Raw genomic sequence first — 27,514 nt, forward strand, 5'->3', positions numbered from 1 at the left:
GCATACAGATTGACTTGGAGGAAGAGCCCGTTAACAGGTTGGAGACAAAGAGACTGATCCTATCCAAGAAAAAAGAGGTAGCAATGGCTAGATTCCATAAATTGCTTTTAATGGCTGGTGCTGCAACAACTGAAAGAGCTGCTACTCAGAGTTCGGAGACCTTGAAGAAGCTAACCTTCTACTTGATGAGGCTAAAACAGCAGACTCGGAAGCAAAAAAGCTCCAACCAATCTACATTTTCAAGGTGGAAGGGTTAAAAATTTGCAACGAACTTATTTCTAACCTTGGGAGAAAGCAGCTAGCGAAACTGGAAGCTGTTGTTTCTCCTTCAAGAACAAAGTACCAGGCCTCAATGGACTTAATTTGAGTTTAAATGTTTGTTGGGCTATGAGCCAGTTTAAATTCATTAGCATTTCCTTTATTTCAGTCCATAGAATAACAAGTCATGGACCTAGACCCTTAGTTTTATTTCTTCTCTCTAAGTTGTTAGTTCGGGTTAGCCTGAGCCCATGTAAGGGTCAGCACACTTAAGTACCGAGCAGGGGCTCTAGTCGTTCTTTATCCAGAAAGTAATAGAAGCTTCTACATACAATTTTCTTCTTCCTTCTGAATTTCTAAAATATTTCATTTTATTTACCATCAATCCAGACTTCGGGATTACAAATTTCAATCCACAAATCCCAAGTAAATGTGCTTTCAGAGAGTAGGTTTATGCTGTAAATGAGAGACCATTACTACACTTGGACGAATCCAGAACCTAAATTGCTCATTACAGAAGGCTCAAAGATTTACATGGCATCCAACCACATGTAAAAAATACTTCGAAATCCAAATAAGCAGAAGCAGGGACAGCTTATTAGGCAACAAAATAAATCACACTCGCTTTTAGCACAGTTAAATTGTTTTGTTCAAATCACTATAAGCATTTCATGAGTATAAATGCCTTCCACTGTAAGGAGAAAATATGGATAATCATCATTATTTTCAATAACACAATGCATACTTCTTTTACAGTAGCCTCTGTCCCGGTCACTGTACAATTAATGAATTGTTTTGAATCACTGACCTTTAGCTTCTATGAACTTTTCTTGGATTCTTTCATGAAGAAACTCCAGGCTAGCAGAGCAGCCCCAACTGCAGGCTCCACCTGGTGTAGATTTAAAGAGACAAAAACGTGATGCGGTTACAAATATTACCAATGAGTAATGATAGACACACGAAATATGACAAATATACATATCAGAGGTCTTAACTTCACTAACGTATGCTACAATGCCTACCAAAACAAAGAATGAGAAAAAACATACTATCAATAGAAAACATTTTTAAAATATGAATAATGATTTTGGTCGATTGGTTTCTTGGGTAGAATACTTGGGTTTTCTACTGTTCATGTACTTGACAAATTTCATTTGAAGGCACATGTTTTGAACGTTATTATGTCACCAATTGCCCCAAAAGTTTAAACTACTGGGAATGAATAATTTCAATCATTTGATTAATATCTCAAAACTCCTCACGTGGGCCAAACTCCTATAATGAGTGGGCCAAACACGTGCAACATGCAAAGGGACACTAAACAGGGTTCAAGCTTAGAACCATTGGTTCGATATGATGTTAAATTATCAACAGTCCCAAAAGATTAAGATAATATAGGAAGGGGTGAAATTTATCATTTATTGGCTAAGGTTATTCATCAAATGATCTATACATAAATAATGAAAAACAATCACCTTCCCCATCCCATGCATTCAATCTATATCACCGTACTATACATATAAGAAGCATGTTGAACACCAGAAAGACTAGGATTGGATTCAGTTTCAGAAGATTATTAGCTTCTTATGGTTTCTGTTTCTTTGGCTGACATTTGTAGCTAGGCAATAAGAAGTACTTTTGAACTGAGAAACAGAAGGTAATTTTTTCAGATAACTGCTACACAGATGAATGTGAAATATTCTCACCGTCGGCCTAATTGCCTGTACCCCAGGGTAGTCCTTCGAGATGTAGTTCATGACTTCCTTCCCTATATCCCATCTCTTATTTGCTTCAAGAACGCCACCAACCATTACAAGCGGAAAATAGTCTTTCCCATCTGCAGTAATTTTTTACTCCATAAATAAATCAATTAGAACAACCCATTAAACAGAGATTTTGTGGGAAACACTCCATACTATCAGATTTTATTTGCCAAGTTTGTACTTAAATTTAGTTTTGATAAAACCACAAGAAATACTCCTACTGAGAATATTGAAAATGATGTCTCATAGCCAAATGCATGGTTTGCAGCCTTCTTGATACATTCCGTTAGAATGAGAAACAAAAATGGACCAAAGTATTCAACATACAAGATATAATAGCTTAGTACATAGAGATTCTTCCTACATTGTTGATATTTGATTACATGGTCCAATATCTTATATGATCAAGACTACTACAAGTTGTCCATTCAAAGAGGGAATAAACCCAAGGGACAACTACAGGGTGATATACAAGAAGAATGTCTCGGATCTGAAACACAAGCTGAAAACAATCACATGTGTGAAAGGTTTAACAGACAATTGTCTACTCCCCTCCCAATAAGCATTATAGTAGACCTTTCTTTTTATATAAGTAATGTAATCTCGTTATAAGTGCAGAGGGGCACAACCCAAGTATATAGGAAGTATACAAGACAATCCCTATTTAATTGAAAAAGAAAACAGCAATTTTAGAAATCTGAAAAACTAATAAAAAGCTGAGTATCATGAGCTCCAATCCACGCATAAAGGGAGTGGAGGACAGTCTTTTTCAGTTCCACCATTGAAGCTTCCTTATCCTACCAGTCCATGCATTCTGCTCTGGCCGAATACACCATATCAAGCACAAAGGAGCCAACCTCTACACTACCAAAAAAATTGCCAAACACTTGCTGTCCTCCACCAGCTCACCTGGCATAACACAATCAATGCCAAATCCCATACATAGCGCACACCACAAATTTCTTGCAACTTCACAATAAAGAAGTTAATAAATGGTGTCTTCATTCATCTTACACATACAACACCAATAAATGATAGCGATGTTCTGCTTCCTCAGACTGTCCAATTTCAAAATCTTACCCAATGCCACTGTCTAAGTACAAAGAAAGCCACAGTCAAAGGGGCCTTCACAGTCCAAATGCTGTTCCAAGGAAATGAGGAATTTGTGGGTAAAGTTAAAACCTTATAGTATGACTTCACTTCAAACTTGTGTCTCTTGGATAGGATCCAACATATTCTATCCACACCTCTATCTTACTCTGAAATTGTAAAGCATCTCAAAATGAAGAAACCAGATCCACCTCCAATCTTGCAAGAGTTTAGTTGAAAGTGTATCCCAATGAGTATTTTCATTCAGGATTTTCATATTCTCAGCAACCCAAGCATCCTCACAACGAACGGTAAAAAACCCCATCATTTATCGGAGCATAAATACTCGACCAATTCACTAAATGAAATTTAAACTTAGCACCAACTCCCCGACATAAGAAGTCTATGAATTATTTCAAACCGATTAGCCACTCTTACTGGAATAGAGAACAAAGATAAGTAAGAGGTAGGCAGATTGGAAAGAGTGATTTCCATTTAAATCAAATGACCACCCTTAGACAAATAAAAAGCCTTTTCCAACCAGTGAACCTTTGCTCCATTTTCTCCAACAAGATAAAGACTTGTAAATTGCACCCAAAGGCAAAGAACAAACTTTATAGCCAAGAATACGGGTCAAACTTTACTCATCACGAACAGGAACAATATCAGATTTCACCAAAATGATCAAACCTAAAACCACTTAAAACATAAGAAGAAGCAGCAACTGTTGGAGTTGTTTCAGCATTTGCTTCACAAAGAAGAAAAAAATCAGTGTAGGATTTTTCATCGTTAGGCCCACCGAGTAACTAGACAAGCCCCAGTGGATTCATCATCCTACCTATTGCCTCCATAACAATTACACATAACAATGACAAAAGTGGATCCCATTGCCTCAAACCACAAGAGCTACTAAAAATCAAGATGATGAACCATTAATAAGAATGGAAAACCACACTGTAGGAATATGATATGATATCTAAACCCTTTTTTTGATAGGTAATATGATATCTAAACCCTACATTGTGATACCCCATATGATAAGGATAAGGGTATATGGTGTATGAGATCTCACATTGCTTAGAAATGAAAAGTTCTTGCTCTTTATAACGGTTTCAATAGGGCTCCAATTGTATCATTGACTAGTGCTTTTGGAGTATAGGTCAAGTGGTTTGGGTCTTCCATTGAGGCGTTACAAATGGTATTAGAGCATATCCCAACCAAAAATGTGGGACTTGAGCCGTGCTACCTACGATGGACTGACCCGACGAGGACATCGAGAATTTAAGAGAGATTGGGAGATTGTGATACTCAATATGATAAGGATAGGATAGGTGATGTATGAGATCCTACATTGATTGGGAAGGAGAAGTTCTTGCACTTGATAATGGTTCCAATAGGGCTCCAATTGTATCATTGACTAGTCCTTTTGGAGTATAGGCCAAGTGGTTTAGACCTTCCATTTGGGCGTTACATACATGCCACCCCAAAGCCACATCTCATCACAAAAAAAACAAAAAAATTCAATCCACATGATCATAGGCTTTCTCCAAGTCCGATTCATGCAACAAACCCTTATGCCATCTGTAATCCAACTATCTAAACATTCATTAGCCATCAAAACCGAAATCAGATTTGTCTACCTTGAATGAAGGCATTATGGGAATTAGGAATAATCTTTCCAAAAACCAACTTAAGTATATGACCAATACCTCAGTAATAAACTCATCCCACTATGCTAGGACGAAACTCCTTGTATAAGGAGCAAGATATTGTATTAGGAGCAAGCTAATATGGTTGTGCTTGGTAGTGGACATCCAAGGCTTGCATACTATAAATAAATGATAGAAAATTAGGGACACAATGATTTACATGGCTCGGCACTAAGGCCTACATTCATAGGTCTTGAATGCAAAATCCACTATAAATGGGGTTAAATACATGATCTCCCTCCTCTATAAGCTCTCTGTTATAGTGGGTCTAAAATGGAGGATCTCACAGGTTAAGGATGACCCCCTTAGCTCTTCTTGTTTTGGAGAAGTCAGAACCCACTTTCGTTACCTCCTTCCTTCCCCCTTAAGCCCATTCCTCCACTTTATGTCTTGTCCTGCAGCTTTATGTCCCTTCCTTGCTTCATGCCCTCTCAAGTCAACTCCTGGCAAGCCTCTTGTATTATTCTCTGTTCTCTTCATTTGGTCATGGGCTTCAGTCCTCCATGGGTCCCTGGTGGGCTTATCATCTTCAATCATTTTATCCCCCAACAAAATGCATGCTCATATCTCAAAATGCCAAGAATGAGATATATGCATGGAGTGATGGAAGGGGATAGAAACAATTCTTTTGCTCCAAATATAAATGTGTTAAATAAAGTCTTTTCACATATGATGAGCTATAGCTATTAGTTTCTTCTAACACACACAACCATGGACCCTAAAGAAAACTTCTAATTATGTCCAAGTCATGTTCTGCTTGCTTTGTTTTTTTATGGGTCATATTGTGTTTAGTTACAATCTTATAGAACTAAGTTCATTCATAATAAGTGACGCAGAGCAGTCTTGTAGATGGTTGAGGTATGCTAGAAAACAATTATTGACAAGACTAATTACTTGTAGAGGCCAATTTAAACAACAAATTACATTAACTGGTGAAGTACTGATACCACAAACGTTCAACAGTAAAATAATTTAAGAGGTCAAGAAGCGTGACTATATCATATGATTTTATAAACACAGAAGCAAAAGATAAATTCCACACCTTCACCACACAAACCAAGTCTATGAACAACAGCTTTCACGCTTGAAGCCAGCTCTTGGACTGAATCTAGCAAGATCGTATTCGCAACCTCATCACCTGCCTCCGCACAAGAAACAACAACTGGAACCAGTGCTGCAATGCGAGCCCAGGATGGATCTGCATAGGTCCACCTAAATTCCATTTCGGAGAAAAATATTGTGACCCAATATGCCATCCAATCATGTCCATGATATGCTTTCTATATCAATTTAAGACCTAATTTACAGTTTAAATAAGAAAAAACTAACCAAGCTCCTACATAATTTCCAATGAATACCTTTAGCTAAGGACAACAAGATGGTATAGACAAAGCATACAACTTAAATACAAGAGTTAACCACCACAGATCGAAAACTGAAATTTATGGTCAATAAGAAGAATGAAGGATAATTGACTAGAAGGTTAACCAACATTTGTTCTCTCTCACAAAAGATCCAAAGATCATCTGCAAGAAAGCAAATGTTTTTTTGCCTCTGCCATCTTCAATTCAAGAACATACCACAAAATCTCAAGAAGGACAATGTACAGTGGTATTTTCATCTTATTTCCAGGAGGCATTTTTACTTCAATATATTATATCGATGATTAAATAAATGTTGGTTAGCCTGCAGAGAACCTTATGCAGATTTTTCAAATGGAACAGATAACAAGCTTTGTCACGTTTTATGCAACAGCAACTAATTTTCAGATTGGTACCCAATGAGTTCATCTGGAGAAACAAGGTCAAGCGTCTGTAAAATACAACTTGTAAGCATTGTATGTGGACCGCGACCATCATGAGCCCTTACGATGGCAGTTAATGCCTGCGCAGCTATTCCATATCCACTGCAAGGAAATGAAACTATCAATGAAAACTCTGAAAAAGGAATTTTTTTTTATAACCCAAGCTGAGATAACCAAAATTATGCGGGAAGATAATCCAAAGGAAATAGAAAGATAAATTCTTCCACAATGAGCTCACCAAATAGAAATTTCTCAAAAATTTATAAAATTATTGGAAAAGAAAACATCCCTTTATGAGTTAAGTAATTTTCAGTCCAACTAGATACTTGAGTACAGCAGCTTATTTATAAAACATTTTTTTTATTAAACAGAAGAAGAGCATAGCAATAGTAGACAGTGAGATCGATTTGAAGAGCATGACTATACTAATATATTTGAAAGATCAGCTAATTCATGGGATGGCAAAGAAAGCATCATCACCATGCAAATAGAGTTTTTGGTCGCACAATAGCATGATCTGGTTTCGTAAAGGAAACTCATCGGTAATGAATATTATACATTGCTTAGGAGGGAGAAGTTCAAGCCCTTCATAATAAATTCCAAGGGACTTCATTTGTAATTTTGACTAGTCCTTTAGGAGCATGGGCCCAAATGTTGTGTGGGCCTTCATTGGGTCATTACAAATGGTTTAGAATCAATCTTACCTAGAAGTAGGATGCTTGAGCCATGCCAACCTATAATGGACTTGGCCCAAGGAGGTCGTCGGGAAATTAAGGGGCATATAGTAATACCCGGATTGTGCAATCGTATATGGGAAGTTAGTGGATGAGATTCATTCAAAGCCCTTTATAATGAATTCCAAGGGACTCCAGTTGTAACTTGGACCAGTCCTTTCAGAGCATGGGCCTAAATGTGGCTTGGGCCTTCCTTGGATCATTACATAACATTGCTGCCACAACCTATTATTTGGCATTCTTGTGGCAATCTTCATCCATGAAATAACTAAATACTTCCCTTAACAAACTTTTTTTTTATAAGTAAGAAAACTATATTGCTCAAAGAATAGGCCTAGCCCAGTATATACAATAGGAAGCCCTGACTAAGAGGATGCTAGAGAGACAAGAAAATCATGAAGGGCCATGCCATTAAAATCAACAGCAATGGCCCAGATACAAAGTGTGCTATAAAATAATGCTAACAATTCCTCTAACGTTCTCTCCTTGTCTTCAAACGTCCGCGCATTACGTTCTTACCACAAGCACCACATGATACACATTGGAATCATCCTCCAAACTGCTTTGATGTGATTCATTCCTCCAATGTTTGGCCAGCTGGCCAGCGTTGCCACCACATTCTCCGGCATCACCCAAGCCATCTCTACTCTGCTCAATACCTCATGCTATAAAGCCCTTGCAATCTCACAATGCAATAGGAGATGATCTACCGACTCTCCCCCTCCCCTGCACATACAACACCAATCTACTATGATAACCCTCCGCTTCCTCAAATTATCGGTAGTGAGTATCTTGCCCAATGCTGCTGTCCACACAAAGAAAGCAGCTTTGGGAGGCGCCTTGTGCTTCCAAAGCCGTCTCCACGGAAACTGAGTATTAGGCTCTTGGGCGAGAGAGCCTTATAATATGAACGGACCGAAAAAACACTTCTCCGAGAGGGTAACCACCCCAAACCGTCTGCTTGTTGATTACTTGGCTTCACAGAATACAAGAGGCTGTAAAAATCAACAAAACTGTCCATCTCCCAGTCTTGTGCTGCCCTATTAAAGCTAATATCCCAATGAACTTGACTACCCACCATCCCAATTACATCCGCCACTAAAGCCTCTTTAGCACAAGCATTATGGAATAGTGAGGGAAAACGGTCTTATAAAGCATTATCGCCACACCATATATCTTTCCAGAATTTAATCCTGGACCCATCTCCCAACTGAAGACGAGTGTGTCTAAGAAAAACCCCCCAACCTCTTCTAATATGTTTCCACAGGCCCACTCCATTAGTACCTCTAACTTCTTTGGTGCTCCAACCCCCCCATTCGTCTTCATATTTGCACCCAATCACCCCTCTCCACAAGGCATTGGGTTCCTTCCCATATCTCCAAAGCCACTTGCCAAGTAACACACGATTGAAGGTCCTTACATTTCTAATGCCCAAGCCACCATTGGATATAGGACGACATACTGTCTCCCACTTGACCAAGTGAAATTTAAACTCCTCCCCCAAACCGCCCCACAAAAAATCGCGTTGAAGTTTTTCGATTCTGTGTGCCACACTAGCTGGTATAGGAAATAATGAGAGAAAATAGGTTGGTAAGTTAGAAAGTGTACTCTTTATCAAAGTGAGCCTACCACCTTTCGACAAATACATCATTTTCCAACTTGCTAATCTCTTTTCGATCTTCTCAATCACTGGCTCCCATAAAGAGAGTGACCGTGCTCTTGCCCCCAACGGAAGTCCCAGATACGTCAAGGGGAGAGAGGCTATCTTACAACCCAACGTATTGGCCAGCTGTCGAGCATTTGGCACCACTCCAATTGGTATCAATTCGGATTTGTCGAAATTCACTTTTAACCCAGAAACTGCTTCGAAACACAACAACAATGCCTTTAGCGCACGCACCTGACTCAAAGCTGGTTTGCAAAACACAAGAGTATCATCTGCAAACAATAGGTGAGAAATATCCATGATCCCTCTATCCGGGGTTCCCACTGAGAAGCCCTCCATAAAGCCATTATGTGCCAAGGCCAAAATCATCCTGCCTAACCCTTCTATCACAATAACAAACAACAAAGGAGACAACGGATCTCCTTGTCTTAGACCACGTGTACTATGGAAGAAACCCGCTGGACTACCATTAATCAAGACAGAAAATTCCGCCGTTGAAATACACCAACAGATCCATGTTCTCCACCTCTCTCCAAAACCACATCTCCCAAGAAGATGGAGAAGGAAATCCCAGTTGACATGATCGTACGCCTTTTCCATATCTAGTTTGCAAATGATCCCTGTTGTGCCTCCCTTCATTCTGCTATCAAGACATTCATTAGCAATAAATACCGCATCTAGGATTTGCCTACCTTTTATAAAGGCATTTTGGGGCTTGGTAATGATCTTCCCACCACCTCACTTAACCGGTTTGCTAAGACTTTGGAGATGATCTTGTAAACTCCACTCACCAAGCTAATGGGACGGAACTCCGTTACCTTGTTTGCCCCCACCTTCTTTGGAATCAGTGCAAGGAATGTAGTATTTAGACTCCTCTCGAATTTTCCCACTACAAAGAGTTCTTGAAACACCTTCATGATGTCTTCCTTCACAACATTCCAGCAATCCTGGAAGAAACCCATAGAGAACCCATCCGGACCTGGTGCCTTGTCTTTAGCCATTTTCCTCACTACTTCAACAACCTCCTCTTCCTCAAAGGCCCTCTCCAACCGCGACACATCACTCAGTCCAATAGAGTCAAACGCCAAGCCATCTAGAGACGGTCTCCAATTCGTAGGTTCAGTTAGGAGTTGCTCATAAAAGCCAACTATATGGTCACGAATAGCATATTCTTCTCTACACTCGACACCTGCAATTTTCATCATCTGTATATTGTTGTTTCTCCTATGAGAATTTGCTACTCCATGGAAGAACTTCGTGCTTCGGTCACCCTCCCTGAGCCACAATGCTCTTGACTTTTGCCGCCAAAAAGTCTCTTCAGATATGATAATTCTCTCTAACTCCGCATCCAACAGAATCTTCCGAGCTACTTCATCCGCGGTGAGAGGTCTGGTCTCCTGGAGCTTCTCAAGTTCCTGAATCTCCATCAACTTACCTTTCTTAATTTCCCCTAGATTACCAAAAGATTGCATGTTCCACAGCTTCAAATCTCTTTTCAACATTCTCAATTTACTGACAAGGATAAAACTAGGGGTACCTTGAAGTTGATATGATGACCACCACTGACTTACTCTTTCAACAAAACCGTCAGATTTTGACCACATGTTTTCAAATTTAAAGTACCTTTGACCTCCTCTAATGCCACCATAGTCTAGCAAAATAGGCCAATGATCCGACCCCATACGTGGCATGCACTTTTGCCATACATCTGGAAAGTTACTTTCCCACTCTAGCGAAATTAAGAAACGACCCAATCGAGACCAAGGTTGATTGTTAGCCCATGTGACAGGGCCCCCAGCAAGAGGCAAATCTATCAAATTCAAGTCAAAGATGCATGCAGAGAAGTCCACCATAGCTGGCCGCCCTCTTCTGTTTCCGGAGGACTCGCTCCGAAATCTAGTAGCATTGAAATCTCCCCCTATACACCATGGGAGGTTCCACCAACTGTGAACTCCGGCTAATTCTTCCCACAACAAGAATCTATTACTATCTAAGTTTGGACCGTATACACCTGCAAAAGCCCACAAAAAGTTATCTGGCACACTCTTAAAAGAGCATGCTACTGTGTACCTTCCTATGAATTCCTCCAATTTCTCCACCACTCGTCTATCCCACATCACCACTATACCACCTGACGCCCCATTGGAGGCCATATAGACCCAATCCACGTGTGCACAACTCCATATGCTTCTCACAATTCGCCTATTGATTAGCTTCAACTTAGTCTCCTGTAAACAAACGATGTCCGCCTTCCACTCACGGAGCAGGTTTCTTATCTGAAAACGTTTGTTGACCTCGTTGAGCCCACAGGCATTCCACGACACAATTTTGGATTTCATTTGGGAAAGGCCAGCCCCTTCCCTTTCGACCTGCCCCTATTGGAGCAACCCTCAGTGTTTAGCGACCACGTCAACCTGTTGAGTTCTCGCTGTTTTTTTTAATCAGACTTCCTATGTGTCTTGTGCCCCACCTCAATGGCCGTAAGTAAGGCCATAAACTGATCTTCATACCCTCCATACTCCAATCCCACAACTTTGTGGATTTCATTCACCATCTCAAAAACCCAATCTGACACACCAGAATGCATGGGAAACAAAATTTAAAGGGACTGGTTCACCCTCCCTACTGCCCTCGGATTATCTTGAGTCTCCTCCACCACGGTAGCATCCTCCATATCTACTATGGCCTAGACATTTTCTTCATCAGAAGACACCCCGTCAACAGTATTGGAAAGTGCCTCATCTGCTTCACAGTCAGAATACTCCTCATCCTTCTCAGATTCCTCAAGTTATTGCACTGGGGGGTTCGACGAACACATAGGCACCTCCTTACCTTTCATCGGCCCTGCCTGTCCCTCAGACGACGGAGATAATACTCCCATGCAAGTCGTAGAACACTTCGCAATAACAGACCCATCCTCCCATGCATCCCACAACTGCGCGCCGTCATCCGAGAGTGTTACTGTCTTCATCGGCGATTTCTGGGTGTCTGTCGGCATCTCCCCCTGCGGCGATGACTACCGCAGCGAAGACTGCGTGCCAGAGGAAGCAGCAGGAGGAACCCTAGGGCTATCGTCGGGTGGCTTCTGGGCCCTGGACTGCACCCCGACCACAATTCCTTCCCTTGGGTCATTGGGCTTGGGCCCAAAAGTATAGCCCGTCACTTTCGGCCCAGAAACTCTCCTCCACCTAGAGCCAGTATTCTGTTTACTGGGTTGAATAGGCTTGTTGGACTCTACAACCCGGCCTGACCCCTTCGACCCCTTCCCCTTACAAATATTGCATTCCTTATTTCGCCCGACAATTCTGCGCAACTCCTCCATTTCTCTCTGCAGATTCCTCATTTGGCCATGCAAGTCCTCCATCAGGCAACGTAGTTCCTGCTCCTCTTCTCTGCCATACTCAGCCTTTCGTACACCACAAGGGGCTCGAGGCACGCGTTTGTCAGTGGTCCAACCCCCACCTCCATCTCCGTTCACCTCACGATGTGGTCTCGACCGGAGCAGAGCCTCCTTATACGAGTGCGCCGCCTCCAACTGGGGCCTCCGCTGAGCTCCACCACTGTGTCCACCCCTCAAACTCCCCTCTTGCACAATCTCCCCCAACGCCTGTTTCATACGTTTCCATCCTCTCCCCTCCTTGCCTTCTGGAATGAAGATAAAACTTCCCCTTCCCCCTCCCTGTATTCAACCACCACTACATAACATCCCCTGTTATTAGAACATTTCTATGCTAAATAACTACAATAGCCCTCTCTAGTGGTACTATAGAAATCCCGCTTCACCCCACTTGAACAGACATCTAGCAACTTAACAAGCCATTGAGTTGTGCTCTGCTCCACCAGAAGTTCCTGCTTCCTCTTCCACCCCCTCTCTGTTATGCGAAAAGAACCACCTTCCTTAGCTATAGTGAATAATTTAGACTCAATCACCACTTCTCATATGAGTCCCATCAGAATCACTTCAACGTTGGTTTCATCCGGGAAACTTTTTCTTTTTTTTTTTTTTCACTATAGCCAAGTGTACGGAGAGAAAAGCAGTCCAAGGAGAAACACAGAGATTAACTTGGTAAAATTGAACTTTCCCTTAACAAACTTTAACAACCTATTGACTACAAAACAAAATTAGTTTTTTTTTCATTCTTCTAGATAAGTACAGAACAGAACAAAGATGTCAATAAGAAATAAATCTGAGATAGAGCCTGAGTCCGCCCTATTATATGCCTTGCCAACCTTATCATGCAGGTATAGAGAGACTGCTTTAAACTATGAAACTTTTCAAATGCTTAAATTTCATTCTAGCATTGGAAATACTCGTCTCTCTTGGGGTTATAGCCTCGGATGATATTAGACATTTCTTCTTCCATACTTATTTTTGGGCTTCTGTGATTGTCCTCAACGAGACTAGTTCCCATGATTTTCTTGTATCCATTTCTAGTTCCTAACTTGTAACTGGGTGTCATCCATGTATACTTTTCCTAGGTACTTGTGCTTTGCCTATTTAATTATAGATCATCTTGAGAGAGTTTGACAACCACATAAACTTATATACCTTCCCCAATCACCCAAGATGGGCCCTGCACCAGCAGCCCGAGCTTCACGACCATCTTCTGTGAATCCATAAGCAATGGTCCCTGTACCAGCAATTAAAACACAACCATGAAGCTTTCCCATAGTCCCACTTGCTAGAGCTGCAACGGCATCATTCTGAACGTATAGTTGTATGTGGCTGGGAAATATATCACTGTTCACATAGGGAGAGAACATACTCAAAACAGAAGATATCGATAGATACAAGTGTAATGGGGGAGGGGAAGCTATTTCTGGATGAAAAATATTAAATCCATAAATGATAGAGCATCATAACACATGGTGATATGAAAAATGCAGCTTCTACCATGAGCCATTGCCACGCAACCATGTTGAAAATGCAGCTCACTGGATGCCTTCAAACCCAAATGCTCATACCCCAACACTCTGCTCCCCATAACCACAACATTTTGTGCCAACATTCACAAAGTTTACAAATCTCCTACACATTTTTTATGCAGCTTCTATTAAATAATAAATATGATTTCAAGGCCACATATTGATCCACTATCCTACTAATCATAAAAGAAAAAAATATCGATCCACTATCCTCTCCCCTTTCTAAATCAAGTGTATATCGTATCCATTTTTCATCAAATGTTTTTAAGAGTACAATTAGATTTTCTAAAATTGAAAGACCCAACACACAAAGTGCCCCACCACACCCTCCCTCATTCTTGACCAAAAATGAGGGAGCGACTAATTGCTACTAGAAAATTAGGATAATTGGATATTAGGGACTGAGATAGAAAACCATGAAAAGCTATTTACAGGACGTCCCAGATTTGATATAAAACACTAAATGCAAAGCCTTACGATTGATGTATAGTCGTTATGCAATTATTAGATATTAATGCAAAACAGAATCATCCATCAATTTCATGAACATTTGAGATATAACATAGAAAGGAAAGTTTTCTGTTCCTTTGCTAAAATAAGAGTTAGAATTTATCAGGAAACTATAATAAATTCAAGCAGTCGCAATAGAAGGGATGGAACAAGCAGACACTTTCTTTTCTATTTCGGAGTTGTGGAACATCGCGCTTAATAACCTGATTAAGCAACAATAGCCAATGGGATAACCAGCAAATGGAAAATGAAACAAAGAAATGAATAAATAGAGTATTACAAATTTCCATGCGTTTCATGAACAATAAATATATGCAGCACACCTAAGCCAATCTATAATTCTTTGCTGATCCGTGGGATGGTTAACTCCAGATACAGCTAGACAAACAGCTCGAACTGCAGTCCGATTTAAACCTGACTTTGCAAGTGCATCTGCCATAACTTGCTCCAAAGTTTCCCTCGCGGCAGTTTCTGTAGAGAGGAAAACATATTATCTGACAATCCTAGCCATAGAATAACTCTATCTGCCACTTCATGTTTTATCAGAAATATTGTCCATTTTATGGTGCAGCTTTCTTTATTGATAAGTAAAATAATATATTAGCTTAGACAAAAAAATGTAATATAATCTGCTAAATGTCCTAAGGAGCTGATGTTCATGAAAGTATATGAAAGTTACAAATCTGTAAGAACCTAAGGTACAAGTGCTTAAAATGTCCAAATTCAGAATATTATCAGTATATGGCCATTTAGGCCATAAAAGACAAGAAATATAGATGCAAAAACCAGAAAAACGAAAAACTAATGATGAGTAATAAGTCATAATTATGAATTTTGCTAGAAAGGCCCAACAAATTTTAAATCTACAAAAGAGATTAAGAAATATTTGCTAATGTTAAACACCCAAGTTCCAACGGGTCTGATTTAAATGGCACTTCCTCCTCATACGAATGGGATGCAGGATGAGAACATAGATTAAAATACACTTCATACATGCATAATTTATAGATAACAAAGTTTAAAAGCAAAAATACCCAAACCAAGGTTTTGCACCATAGGTGACGGAAAAAATAAGCCGGCATGAACCGATAAAAAAAATGAATATACTAAAACATCATAAAATGGTGCAATTCATATATTAATGCCTACCACGGTTACACATCCATATTAAGGCATGCCACTAAAAGAGCAAACAGAAAAATAATGAGTTAAAAGAGGTCTGATAGACTTTCATGCTGCTGAACAAGAGTAATGATTAGAGAAGCCCTCCAATGATAGTAGCCCAGTAGTGCTGTCTTGAAACAAGTGGCATTGCTATGTCCTTGCCATATATTCGTTCTCCCTCCCTCTCTCTTTCCTTCTCACTTTTTCCACTCTTTAATGTGTTATCTATCAGTTCAGGTTAAATACAGGCAGCTGAATATTTTTTTCCCACCCAAAACAAAAAGCGAAGCACATTTTCAGTAATGTTTGCTAAAAATAGTAGTTAAACTAAAAAAGGTGTCTAATGTCCAATTTTAAAGCATCATCAAGGTTTTCTTTTTCTTCTCTTTTGGGTGCTAGGTACATCCTTTTCTTTTCTCTTTTGTCTTCTTCTTTTCCTTTTACCTGCCTTTTACTTTTCCCATCACTGAGAAACTACAGAACTCCAAAGAATTCTCAACAGGAGACCATCAGCCAATTTAGAGGGACATTGGACAAACATGGGGTAACTAACACGACTCCAAGTAATTGACTTTCAAAAATTGGCTCCAAGAACCTGTCTTGTGTTCAGTGATAGAATCTTTCTGGAGTAAATGATGTGTTCCATGATGGGCCTGAAGCAAGTCACAACAACGAAGGCAGATTTTTTACAAGTATGATAAGTTTTATTAATCATCATGAAAGGAAACAAAGACAAGATCGAGGTATAGGGGATTATACTTCAAATGCACATAATGAGAGGAATAAAAGAGATCACAATATATACTTTAGATACATCTAATGAAAGAAAGAAAAGAGAAGAAGAAAATCCTATAAGCTAAAGCTAGGAAGGTAGGTGGGTTGCCATCCAATGGTCAAGTAAATTGAAAAGTAAATCCTTTGTGGGAAAGGGTGTAACACTACTAAGAGCAGTGTATCAAAGACAGCAGTTTCAAGACTCTAATCACACTCGCCTATCCCTCTAACATGTCTAATGGCATCCCTCTCATTTCCACACCACCATCTGCTTGCTCCACTTATATTCATGCAAGCACCAACTCCTAAGGCATGAGGACGAACTGCTCCACCTCCAGGTTCTCCTTGCATCTACATGCACATGCACCAGGTCCCATCAAACATTCTGGACTTGATATATGTGATAGTTGTGGCCCATCAGCCCTTTGACTGCATAATTGATATAGGATTAACCCCCCCCCCCCCCCCCCCCCCCAAAAAAAAAAAAAAAGAAAAACCACCAACACCATTTGTAAGAAGTTACAATACTTTGATGCAGTGGATCTTCTCAATGGGAGCAGCTAAGAAGCCCAATTCCTCGTCATTAAACTTGAGCCCAGCAGCATCTCCGTTGCCTAGAGAAGATGAGAGTTTCTTTAAAATGCATTTACGGATCGAGGTTGGTGCCGTAGCTTCGGAATGACTATCATAATACTAACACTAGGTTCAAAAGAACTACAATATCGTCCCAGCATTTCTTTTATTTTATTTTTTTTTTTGGGGAGAAGGGGGGTTAAATTATTTTCTTAACAAACTAAGCCCAACAGCAGAATACATCAAAACATAAATGAAGAAGAAAAATTGAAAAACACGTTAATTCACTTCAAATTCCAGATAAAAAAATAACGAAAAAACACGTGGTAAAGAAAATGAAAAATAAGATTACCGCCTACACTGTTGTGGTTGGAGCAGCCGGCAACAGCGCGAGCGAGGACGGGGAGAGGGTCGGGAAAATGAGAGTGTGAACAGGGAATGACGGGCATGCATACGCACACGGTCGAGGTCGTGCCGCCGTCCAATCCAAGCACGACATCTACCCCGCACTGATTGGCTGCCACCGCTGGCAATTCGTGCTCGAAGTCCCAGATTTCCCCATTCCTATGCCTCTTCATCACCCGCACTTACTCTCAGTGGCACCCCGTTTGTGTCTGATTTGGTTTCAAAAGAGCAAGAGACAAGGACCGAAGAAGAAATGGACAAGAAGGACAGAACACGACCGAGGAGGAGTCAGAATTTTGGGTAACAATAAGGTCCCCGGCAGAAAGAGATAAAGGTCGAGAGAGAGAGAGAGAGAGAGAGATCAGGCGTTACTGTTTGCATCAAGGAAAATACAAACACGCGAGGCGTGGGATTCGGACGGCAAATGAGCCAAACGCTACTGACGAACTCCACTATTTTTGAATGTACATTTCTCTTTTTTAAATCTCAGTTACCTTCTTCTCAAACAAACGAAAATACAAGTTGGTGGACTCTCTTTTACTCCCAGCTTTACGAAATGAGAAATACTTCTGCACAGAATTTTTTGTTCTTTCATTTATTTAGATGTGGTACGTCGGTCGGAATAAAAAATAAGTATAATGTATCACATAACTTACTTTATTATATAAATTTACTTTTAAAATTTTTATAATATTTTTGTACAAACAAGAGCAGCACGTTTGTACACTTCAAATATCTCATAATTTTGTGAATGGTAATAATTGGGATTTGAATGAAGATGTTTTTATTTGATTTTAAAAAATAAGATAGAAAAAATTGAATAAAATATAATAAAATTAAAAAATTATTTGAATATTTTTTTAATATTAATTTTATTATGAAGTTTATAAAAGTTGTATTGATTTGTATGTGTAAAAATTATATTAATTTTTGCATTTGAATAATAATTAGGTAATAATTAGATGAAAAAGTTAAAATTTGAAATTGAAAAGTATCTTGTATTTGAGTGATGTTGAAGAATAAAATTATGAGAAATTTTAAGAATGATGAGAATTTTCATAATGTCCAAACATGCCTGTAAAATTACAGTGCTCTTTGTTTCCTTTTTTTTATTTTGATATTTTCAAGTTGTATGTAGGCTCTTACCCACTTTAGATCCCCCTTATTACGATACAAGTTTATTTTCAATTTGGAACACTGTAAACCAACCTTTTACGCTTTCTAACAAGATCATCCTTTCTGAATTGAAAGGGTTGATTGATAACCTAACCTTTATGCATGTTTATATAACAAAAAAATATATAGTAATTTTTTGAAAGAGTAATGTAACATACAATCGTGAATTGCTGTCACGGGTGCCTTGTGGTTGACCTTGAAGAACTGCAGGTCCTTATGAAGGCTGAAGGAGTTGGGTACAAAAGGAAATTGAGGGAAGTAATAAGGGTATCAACAGAATGGGGGCTTTAATGAAACGAGGAGTTTGGAGGCTTAATGTGGGGTGTCGTTTGACGTGCAAGCAGCTGCGTTTCATGGACAAAGTTTAATGAAATGGGGCGTTTTGAATATTGTAGTTTTTTATGGTTGTGTTTTATCTTTTGTTGTTGGCGTTTTGGGTTCTTTCATCTCAGCCTGCATGTATATAAGCAGTGCTGGGGGAGCTTATGTTTTTATTGATTGACCATTTGAAGAATTGTGTTTGGAGGTTGAGAGTCCCCCGAAGATTCTCTGCAAGTTTCATAATGGAATCTTGCTTATTACTTTCTTGATCTGAATATTCCTTTCCTGTGTTTTGGTTGTGGTTACGAGAGAATTACTCGAATTACAGTAGATCATTGAGTGAACCTTACAAGTGGTATCAGTAGTAGTCGATCCTTACAACCGTGATTCTGATGGCGGATGGCACGCGTGCAACATTGAAAGGTCAGATTGAAGGTTCTCAACTGCAGCAAGAAGTCATGCAAAAACAATTGGAGCATCATCAACAAGCAATTTCTGGTATAATTAAAAGGTTAGATCAAGTTTTAGAAATGTTGAAATCTTTAGCTGATGCTATGAATGTTAATACTCGTAGAGATAGATAAGTCTATCATGAACTTAGAAATCATGAAGAGAGAGGTAGTTTTCATAGAAGTGTTAAATTGGATTTTCCACATTTCAGTGGTAATGATCCTACTGGTTGGACTTTTAAAGCTAATCAGTATTTTGATTGTTTTCAATACCTTTCCATCAGAAGTTAATGGTGGCTTCGCACCATATGGAAGGTGATGCATTGGTGTGGTACCAAAATGCCTTAGAGGCTGGACAGCTTAATTCATGGGAGTCTTTAGTAGTGGCTTTGCAAGGGAGGTTTGGACCATCAGCATTTGATGATCCAATGGAGGCTCTAACTAGGTTGAAACAAACTACATCAGTTAGTTTGTACACATCACAATTTGAGTCCTTGTCTAATAGGTTGAAAGGTTTATCTGAGAAGCATAGAATGATTTACTTTGTTAGTGGATTAAAGGATGAAATTCGCATACCAGTAAAAATGTTTAATCCATTAAACCTAGGGGTTGCTTTCAGTCTGGCTAAGTTGCAGGAAGAGCATGTACTGTCTTCAAGAAAATCTTGGAGGCCAAATAATCACTATGCTGATAAATGGCCAGTAGATCATGTGGCACTTGCTGATCTAGCTAATAAAGGCCCAAAGAATTTGTTTCCTTTGAAAAAGGTAAATTCTTCTCAAATGGATGATAAAAAGAGGAAGGGATTGTGTTATCACTATGAGGAAAAGTGGAATCCCAACCATGTTTGCAAAAATCCGAGGGTGTATTACTTATAAGGGGCATGTAATGCTGAGCAGGAATTAATTGACAGTCTTGAGGCACAGTTGGTACCAGATTTGGAGGAAAAAAGTGAGAAAGAATATGAGGAGTTAGAAGTTTCAACCCATGTCATTTCTGGATGTATCAATAATAATGCTATGAAGTTGTTTGGGAAAATTGGTTCAACTTCTGTTGAGATTCTTGTGGATTCAGGGAGTACTCATAATTTTTTAGATCCAATGGTGGTAGAAGTTGCAAATTTAAAGGTTATTAAGGATGAGGCTCTTCAGGTGAAAGTGGCAGATGATACTAAAATACTTAGTCAGGGCAGATGTGAAGAGTTGGTAACTGTCCAAGGAACTAAGTTTCTAGTTCCTTTCCATGTTCTTACTTTAGGGGGCTGCAACATTGTCTTAGGTGTGCAGTGGCTGAAAACATTGGGTCCTATCCAATGGAACTTTATTGATATGTCTATGCAGTTTGAAGTGGGTGGGAAGAAGCTGGTCTTGCAAGGTCTTATGTCTCATGTAACTGATTGGGAGGCTGGTGTTAATGTGCTTAAATCTTCTTCTGTTAGGAAGCAATGTTGGTTCTTGCAGTTGGTAGCAATAGAACCTGAGGTAAAGCAGGTGGAAGTTCAGCCTGAATTGGAAGAAGTTCTACAGCAGTTCAGCTCAGTGTTTGAGGAACCAGTGGGGTTGCCACCCCCTAGAGCCTTTGACCATCAGATTGTGTTGAAAGAGGGTAGTGCACCAATTTCAGTGAGACCTTATAGGTATCCTCATTATCAAAAGTCTGAGATTGAAAAAATTGTGCATGACCTATTATCAAATGGTGTTATAAGACCAAGCCAAAGCCCATTCTCATCATCTATTTTGCTTGTTAAAAAAGTTGATGGTAGTTGGAGGATGTGTATGGATTATCGAGCCCTTAATAAAAAACTATCAAGAACAAGTTTCCAATTCCTGTCATTGATGAGTTACTTGATGAGCTTTATGAAGCTAAGTTCTTTTATAAACTTGATCTTAGATCAGGTTATCATCAAATAAGAGTAAGAGCAGAGGACATTCCCAAAACAACATTTAGAACTCATGAGGGTCACTATGAGTTCTTGGTAATGCCTTTTGGGCTTACCAATGCACCTACCATCTTTCAAGGATTGATGAATCATGTTTTCAAACCTTTCATTCGAAAATTTGTTTTGGTGTTCTTTGATAATATCTTGGTTTACAGCCAAGATTTTGGTGAACACCTGGAGCACTTGAAATCAGTTTTATCTATTTTACAGCAGCACACATTATTTGCAAAAAAATCTAAATGTAGATTTGGGGTTACTGAGGTAGACTACTTTGGACATATTATTTCTGAAGATGGAGTGAAGGCAGATCCTACAAAGATTTCTTCTATGTTGGACTGGCCTGTTCTTAAAACAGTGAAAGCATTAAGGGGATTTTTGGATCTTACTGGCTACTATCGAAAGTTCATCAAGAACTATGGTTCTATTGCTGCCCCATTAACACTGTTGCTGAAAAAGAACTCCTTTGTGTGGTCTCTTGAAGCTGAAGGGGCTTTTAAAGAGTTAAAATCTGCTGTTGCAAGTCCTCCTGTATTAAGACTTCCTGATTTTTCTAAGGAGTTTACTATTGAGTGTGATGCTTCAGGGGTGGGGTTGGGAGTTGTATTGATGCAAGACAGCCAACCAATAACCTTCTTTAGTAAAGCTTTAAAAGGAAAATCATTGTCTTTGTCTACCTATGAAAAGGAATTCTTGGCACTGGTGTGTGCAGTGGGGAAATGGAGACCATATATGTTGGGTCAGTCTTTTAAGATTAAAACTGACCAACAGGCCTTGAAACACTTGTTGGAGCAAAGAGTGGCCACTGAAGCTCAACATAAGTGGATTTCCAAGCTCATGGGTTATGATTTTCGTGTAGAATATAAAAGGGGCAGGGACAATAAAGTTGCTGATACACTTTCTAGAAAGTCTAAAGAAGATTCTGCTACATTGGCTCTTATCTCATTTCCCACTCCTTTATGGTTAGAAGAACTTAAACAAAGTTATGCTTTTTCTAGTGACATAACTAATCTGGTTGTGGCTTTGCAGCAAGGACAGCAAGTTTCTAAGGAATTCTCTTTACAACAGGGTCTCCTTTTTAAGAAAGGGAAATTGGTGATAGTTCCTTCATCACCATTTCATGCTAAAGTACTGCAACATATTCATCATAGCCCAGAAGTAGGTCATGTGGGTTACCATAAAACATTACAAAAAGCTAAGATGGATTTTTTCTGGGCAGGCATGAGGAAGGATATTAAAAAATTGGTGAGGGAGTATCAGATTTGTCAAGTGAATAAGCATGAAATTGTACTTCCTGCAAGGTTACTTCAACCTTTGCCTGTTCCTCAGAGTCATTGGCTTGACATTGCCATGGACTTTATTGTTGGTCTCCCTAGTTCAAATGGACTGACTGTCATTTTGACTGTGGTGGATAGATTGACAAAGTTTGGGCATTTTTTCCCATTGGCTCACCCCTATACAGCTTGTAAAGTAGTTGAGGTTTTTTTTACTGGTGTATTCAAGCTCCATGGCCTACCAAAGACTATTGTATCTGATCGAGATGCAATCTTTACTAGTCTTTTTTGGACAGAATTGTTTAAAATGCAGGGAACCACTTTGGATTTTAGCTCAGCCTATCATCCACAATCAGATGGCCAAGCTAAAGTCTTGAATAAGTGTGTGGAGGGTTATTTGAGATCCTATGTGGGGTCTATGCCAAAAAGTTGGAGTAAGTGGCTACCAATGGCAGAATGGTGTTATAACACTACTGTACACTTATCCACTGGTTTTTCACCCTTTCAGGCCTTGTATGAAATTCCACCCCCTCGGTTGATTTCTTATATTCCAGGCACTACTGCAAATGCTGAAGTGGATCACCGGTTGAGATCTAGAGAGGAAGTATTGTCCCTTTTGAAGGAAAACTTGTGGAAGGCTCAAGAGTGGATGAAATTATATGCTGACAGGAAGAGGTCTGAGAGAGTTTTCCAAGTGGGGGATTGGGTTTTTCTGAAGTTGCAGCCTTATAGACAGAAGTCTGTGGCTATGAGGCACAATATAAAACTGGCTCTGAGGTATTATGGCCCTTTCCAGGTCTTACAGAAAATAGGGACAATAGCATCTAAGTTGGACTTACCTTCTTCCTCCAAAATGCATCTTGTTTTTCATGTTTCCTCTTTGAAGAAAAAGCTGGGTGACCAAATCTCTCCTATACCAACATTACCACCAGTAGATGCTGAAGGTAGTGTGCAACCTGAACCTGAGTTGATTTTTGACAGAAGGATGAAGAAGTTAGGCAATCATGCCTCCACTGAAGTCTTCGTAAAATGGTTAGGTGCTTCTCTTGAAGATAGTTCTTGGGAATCTTTATGGAAGCTAAGGTCATTGTATCCACATTTACTGGGTACAGTCCTTTAGTACGTGTCACGGGTGCCTTGTGGGCAAGGCCTTGAAGAAGGAGGGATTGTCACGGGTGCCTTGTGGTTGGCCTTGAAGAACTGCAGGTCCTTATGAAGGCTGAAGGAGTTGGGTGCAGAAGGAAATTGAGGGAACTAATAACGGTATTAACAGAATGGGGGCTTTAATGAAACGGGGAGTTTGGAGGCTTAATGTGGGGTGTCGTTTGACGTGCAAGCAACTGCTTTTCATGGACAAAGTTTAATGAAACGGGGCGTTTTGAATATTGTAGTTTTTGATGGTTGCGTTTTATCTTTTGTTGTTGGCGTTTTGGGTTCTTTCATCTCAACCTGCGTGTATATAAGCAGTGCTGGGGGAGTTTAGGTTTTCATTGATTGACCATTTGAAGAATTGTGTTTGGAGGTTGAGAATTCCTCGAAGATTCTCTGCAAGTTTCATAATGGAATCTTGCTTATTCCTTTCTTGATCTGAATATTCCTTTCCTGTGTTTTGGTTGTGGTTACGAGAGAATTACTAGAATTACAGTAGATCCTTGAGTGAACCTTACAATTGCACAAGTATCATGCAATCGCTTTGAAAAAGAGTAAAGTCTACTATTAAAAAATTAATTTTTTTTTTCATGTGAATTCTGTATTTATTTGTTTATTTTTAAATAATTGTGTAATGCTTGTACATACAACTATCATTTCTTCTTTTAGAATGTATAATGTCTTTCTTTGTCAAAAAAGTGCAGATAATTAATGTGGAGGAAAGGCATTCAAAGTGCAAGCTTATTGTTAGATGCTAGATGGGCTGGCAGGATGCAAATGCTATTTCCAGCCTCAACATTTAATTGGGGAAGGGAAAGAATGAATTTCAGTTTTCATGTGCAAAACTGGTGTCTACAATTGAACTAACAATGGAGCTAATATTAGCGTGTTCTATGATGTGAATTGTGAAAGATGAGTTTATGTGAGATGAAAATTGAAAATTGAATAAATATTGTTATAATATTATTTTTTAATATATTATTGTTTTGGTACTTGAAAAAAGAAAAAATCTATTTATCATCATTTTTCTCATCATCCTTTCATCATCTCATGATGTGCCATTAGATGATAGGTTCACAAGTGAAACATAATAAATAGTTTTCAATCATCTAATGCCACATCATGGGCTGATGGGAGGATGATGAGAATTAGGATTATGAGTAACATTACTCTTGAAAAAATTGAATTGTTTATTATATTTTGTGTGAAAATTTATAAAAATTATAATGATGAGATAAGTTGAGAGCCTTTCTCAATCCAAACGGATCTTGCTATGGGATCTCATTCCCTTTTATCTCTTGGTGCCCAACTGCATATGTTAACTTTTTCCAGTAACTGCATGTGTTAAAAATTGAAGTTAGATTTTAAAGAAACATATACTGTCCTTCATTCTCATAATATAATCTCTTTTTATATTTTGGATCAATTTCAATTTTGGTTTGACTAATAATTTGGGTTAATCTGATATAGGATATAATTATATGATATTGTATATAGAAGATATTACAAATATCAAAAGATATGAAGATATCATTGGTAGTTAGATGAAATATTTGAATGAATAAAAAAAATTTTAAAAATAATATTTAAATGATATAGAGAAAAAAATAGATAAGTCGTTGTATGGTATATTGTAAAAATCAATATGTAAAATAGAAAAAGTAAGTCAAATCCAACTTGTTATTCTCAGGCCAAGTGAGAGTCTCATTAACATGATATATTTAAAAAATAGGATAAATAAACTATTGAGAGTGCTCTAACGACCTTACACGCAACCACCAATAGAAATAAGAGAACTTATGTGAAGTATACAATTATTTCCAAAAACACTAATGCTAATGCACTCAAATTATCTCTTTCAGTTTCCTCCGTACTCAATCTTCAGAGCCAGTTTGCCATGTCTTCCTTGATCACCCCAACCGTGATGCTTCATCGAAGTTTGCACTACAAAATGTTATCTTTATCTCCACCCACTCATTCACAAGGGTGGTTGTAGAAAGATTTTGTGTCGAATCTAGTTGGGATGTGTTTCATATTCCTGCTCATGACTTCCAATAACTTGTAACAAGAAGATGAGTGGGGCTCAGTGTAATGGGTGATATCTCTGATGTCTAAGTCAAAATGATGCACATAGAGAGAGAGAGAGAGAGAGAGTTTTGAGGTGATAGTTCAGAAGTTACCTTAGGTGTGTTCTTTGACTCTTTGACCTCTATTTATATGGACTGGGTGTGTGATGAGAATGGCTTGCCTCATGACTTGATATTCTCTAATCCTTGCTAGATTGTAAATTGTTAGGGTTTCGAATCGATTGTTATGCCAAGGGGAGTCAATACACTTGGCGAATGTTATAAGCAGATATCACACCTGGGATTTCTTGTTTGAATTCCACACTGGCGCATTTCAGGCAGTTGGACCTTTGGTTCATGCTGAAATGAGATACATTCTAGGGTTAAAATATCTTATTCAATCTTCCTAATTACAAAACTTACTAACTTAGGGCCAATTTTGCAAAGTTATCCCTCAACTTAAGGAAAATTATAAATTTGCCCCTAAAAATAAGGATTTTGCAAACAGATTCCAAAACTTTCCGATTTCATCCTAAATCCCAATATGAACTTAGAAATTTTTAAAACTAATCCCAATTATGCAAACTTTCTCTTGATTAATTCATGTATAAGCTAAAATCTTGGGTTTTGTTGCCACTTGGTCATTTAACACTCTAACATGCTTACACCGAAAATAACAACACTAAAATCACATCCTTAGTTCTAAAATCATGCTAAAACACTAAATCACACATTCCATAAAGACTTGGTCTCACTATATCAAAGAAAATGACAAAACATCAAGATTAGATCAAATCAAACCAACTCTTAATGTTCTTGGTCCAACACTTTCATATCAACTCTAATGACTCTAAAAGTTCAGAAATAACACTTCTAGCATGTTCATCATTCAAACCTAAATGATCGCATACTTGCCTAATCAACCAAAAATGACAAAACCCAGCATAGAACAATCTGTTTGCATAGAAACTTAGAAATCGACATGCATGCTTTTGGACTTGAAAAAAAGTGACTATGTAACACCCGGATCCAATCAAACTCAATTTTTGATTATTTATTGATTTTGTTATTTATTGATTTTTTTTTATTTTCTTCACATGATAATTTTTTTATTATTTTTATTTTTATTTTTTTTTTCTCCCCGCATGTTTATTTTTTTCTTTCTTTCCGTCTATATTTCTTTTTCACCGTAGTGTTCCTTTCGTCCACGACTTGCACATACTCACGACTCTATTTTTCAGCTTTCACTCCCACACATGTCTCCCTCATTTCTCTAGGGTTTTTCCATCGCCAATATATATTTATACGCACCTGCATGTTAGTTTACCAAGCCTATAGCTGCCGCTAAAACTCCCACGGCAATCTCCACCCATGCATGCACAGAAGCAGCTCCATCCACAAAGCATCATCCACCACAAGCCGCCACCCTCCACAACCTCCATGTAGCACCGTCGCTGTCTCTACACCTCCACACCCACGGCGTTAGACCTCGTTTGCAGCCTAGTTACATGACCTCACCATCACAAAAGCCCACGCCCGTATGCGCTCAACCGAACGGAAACCACCCCGTGCGAGTTTCCCCTGCACGACAGAAGCCTCTGGCTTGGCCTAGCCCCTTGTGAAACCATAAGCCACCGTGCCCAGCCACACGAAGCCGTCGCCCAACGCCTCCCGTAGCCTCCGTTGCAAACCATGAAATTTCCCTGTTTTTTCTCCCCGAAACAGAGTAGTTGCACCACGGCCAACCCCCTATCCTCCACGCCATCGC

The 27,514-nt window shown here is 39.0% G+C and overlaps 1 protein-coding gene across 2 annotated transcripts; it reads right to left on the minus strand.

Annotated features, from left to right (window-relative positions):
* Window positions 1-856: 856 nt before the first annotated feature.
* Window positions 857-17,867, minus strand: LOC121250164 (N-acetyl-D-glucosamine kinase-like). Of its 2 annotated transcripts, XM_041149145.1 has the most exons (7): window positions 17,323-17,864; window positions 14,783-14,930; window positions 13,573-13,764; window positions 6,597-6,725; window positions 5,862-6,031; window positions 1,965-2,095; window positions 857-1,147 (listed from the first exon to the last, which is right to left on the minus strand). In XM_041149145.1, exons 1-7 carry the CDS (start codon window positions 17,546-17,548, stop codon window positions 1,076-1,078), a joined length of 1,068 nt encoding a protein of 355 aa, XP_041005079.1. In that variant the 5' UTR covers window positions 17,549-17,864; the 3' UTR covers window positions 857-1,075. The 2 variants fall into 2 exon arrangements, with proteins under 2 accessions (XP_041005079.1, XP_041005080.1); XM_041149146.1 differs by lacking the exon at window positions 13,573-13,764 and having other exon boundaries at window positions 17,323-17,867.
* Window positions 17,868-27,514: the final 9,647 nt, after the last annotated feature.

This window comes from Juglans microcarpa x Juglans regia, chromosome 2D (assembly GCF_004785595.1).
Source record: "Juglans microcarpa x Juglans regia isolate MS1-56 chromosome 2D, Jm3101_v1.0, whole genome shotgun sequence".
Taxonomy (NCBI): Eukaryota; Viridiplantae; Streptophyta; class Magnoliopsida; order Fagales; family Juglandaceae; genus Juglans; species Juglans microcarpa x Juglans regia.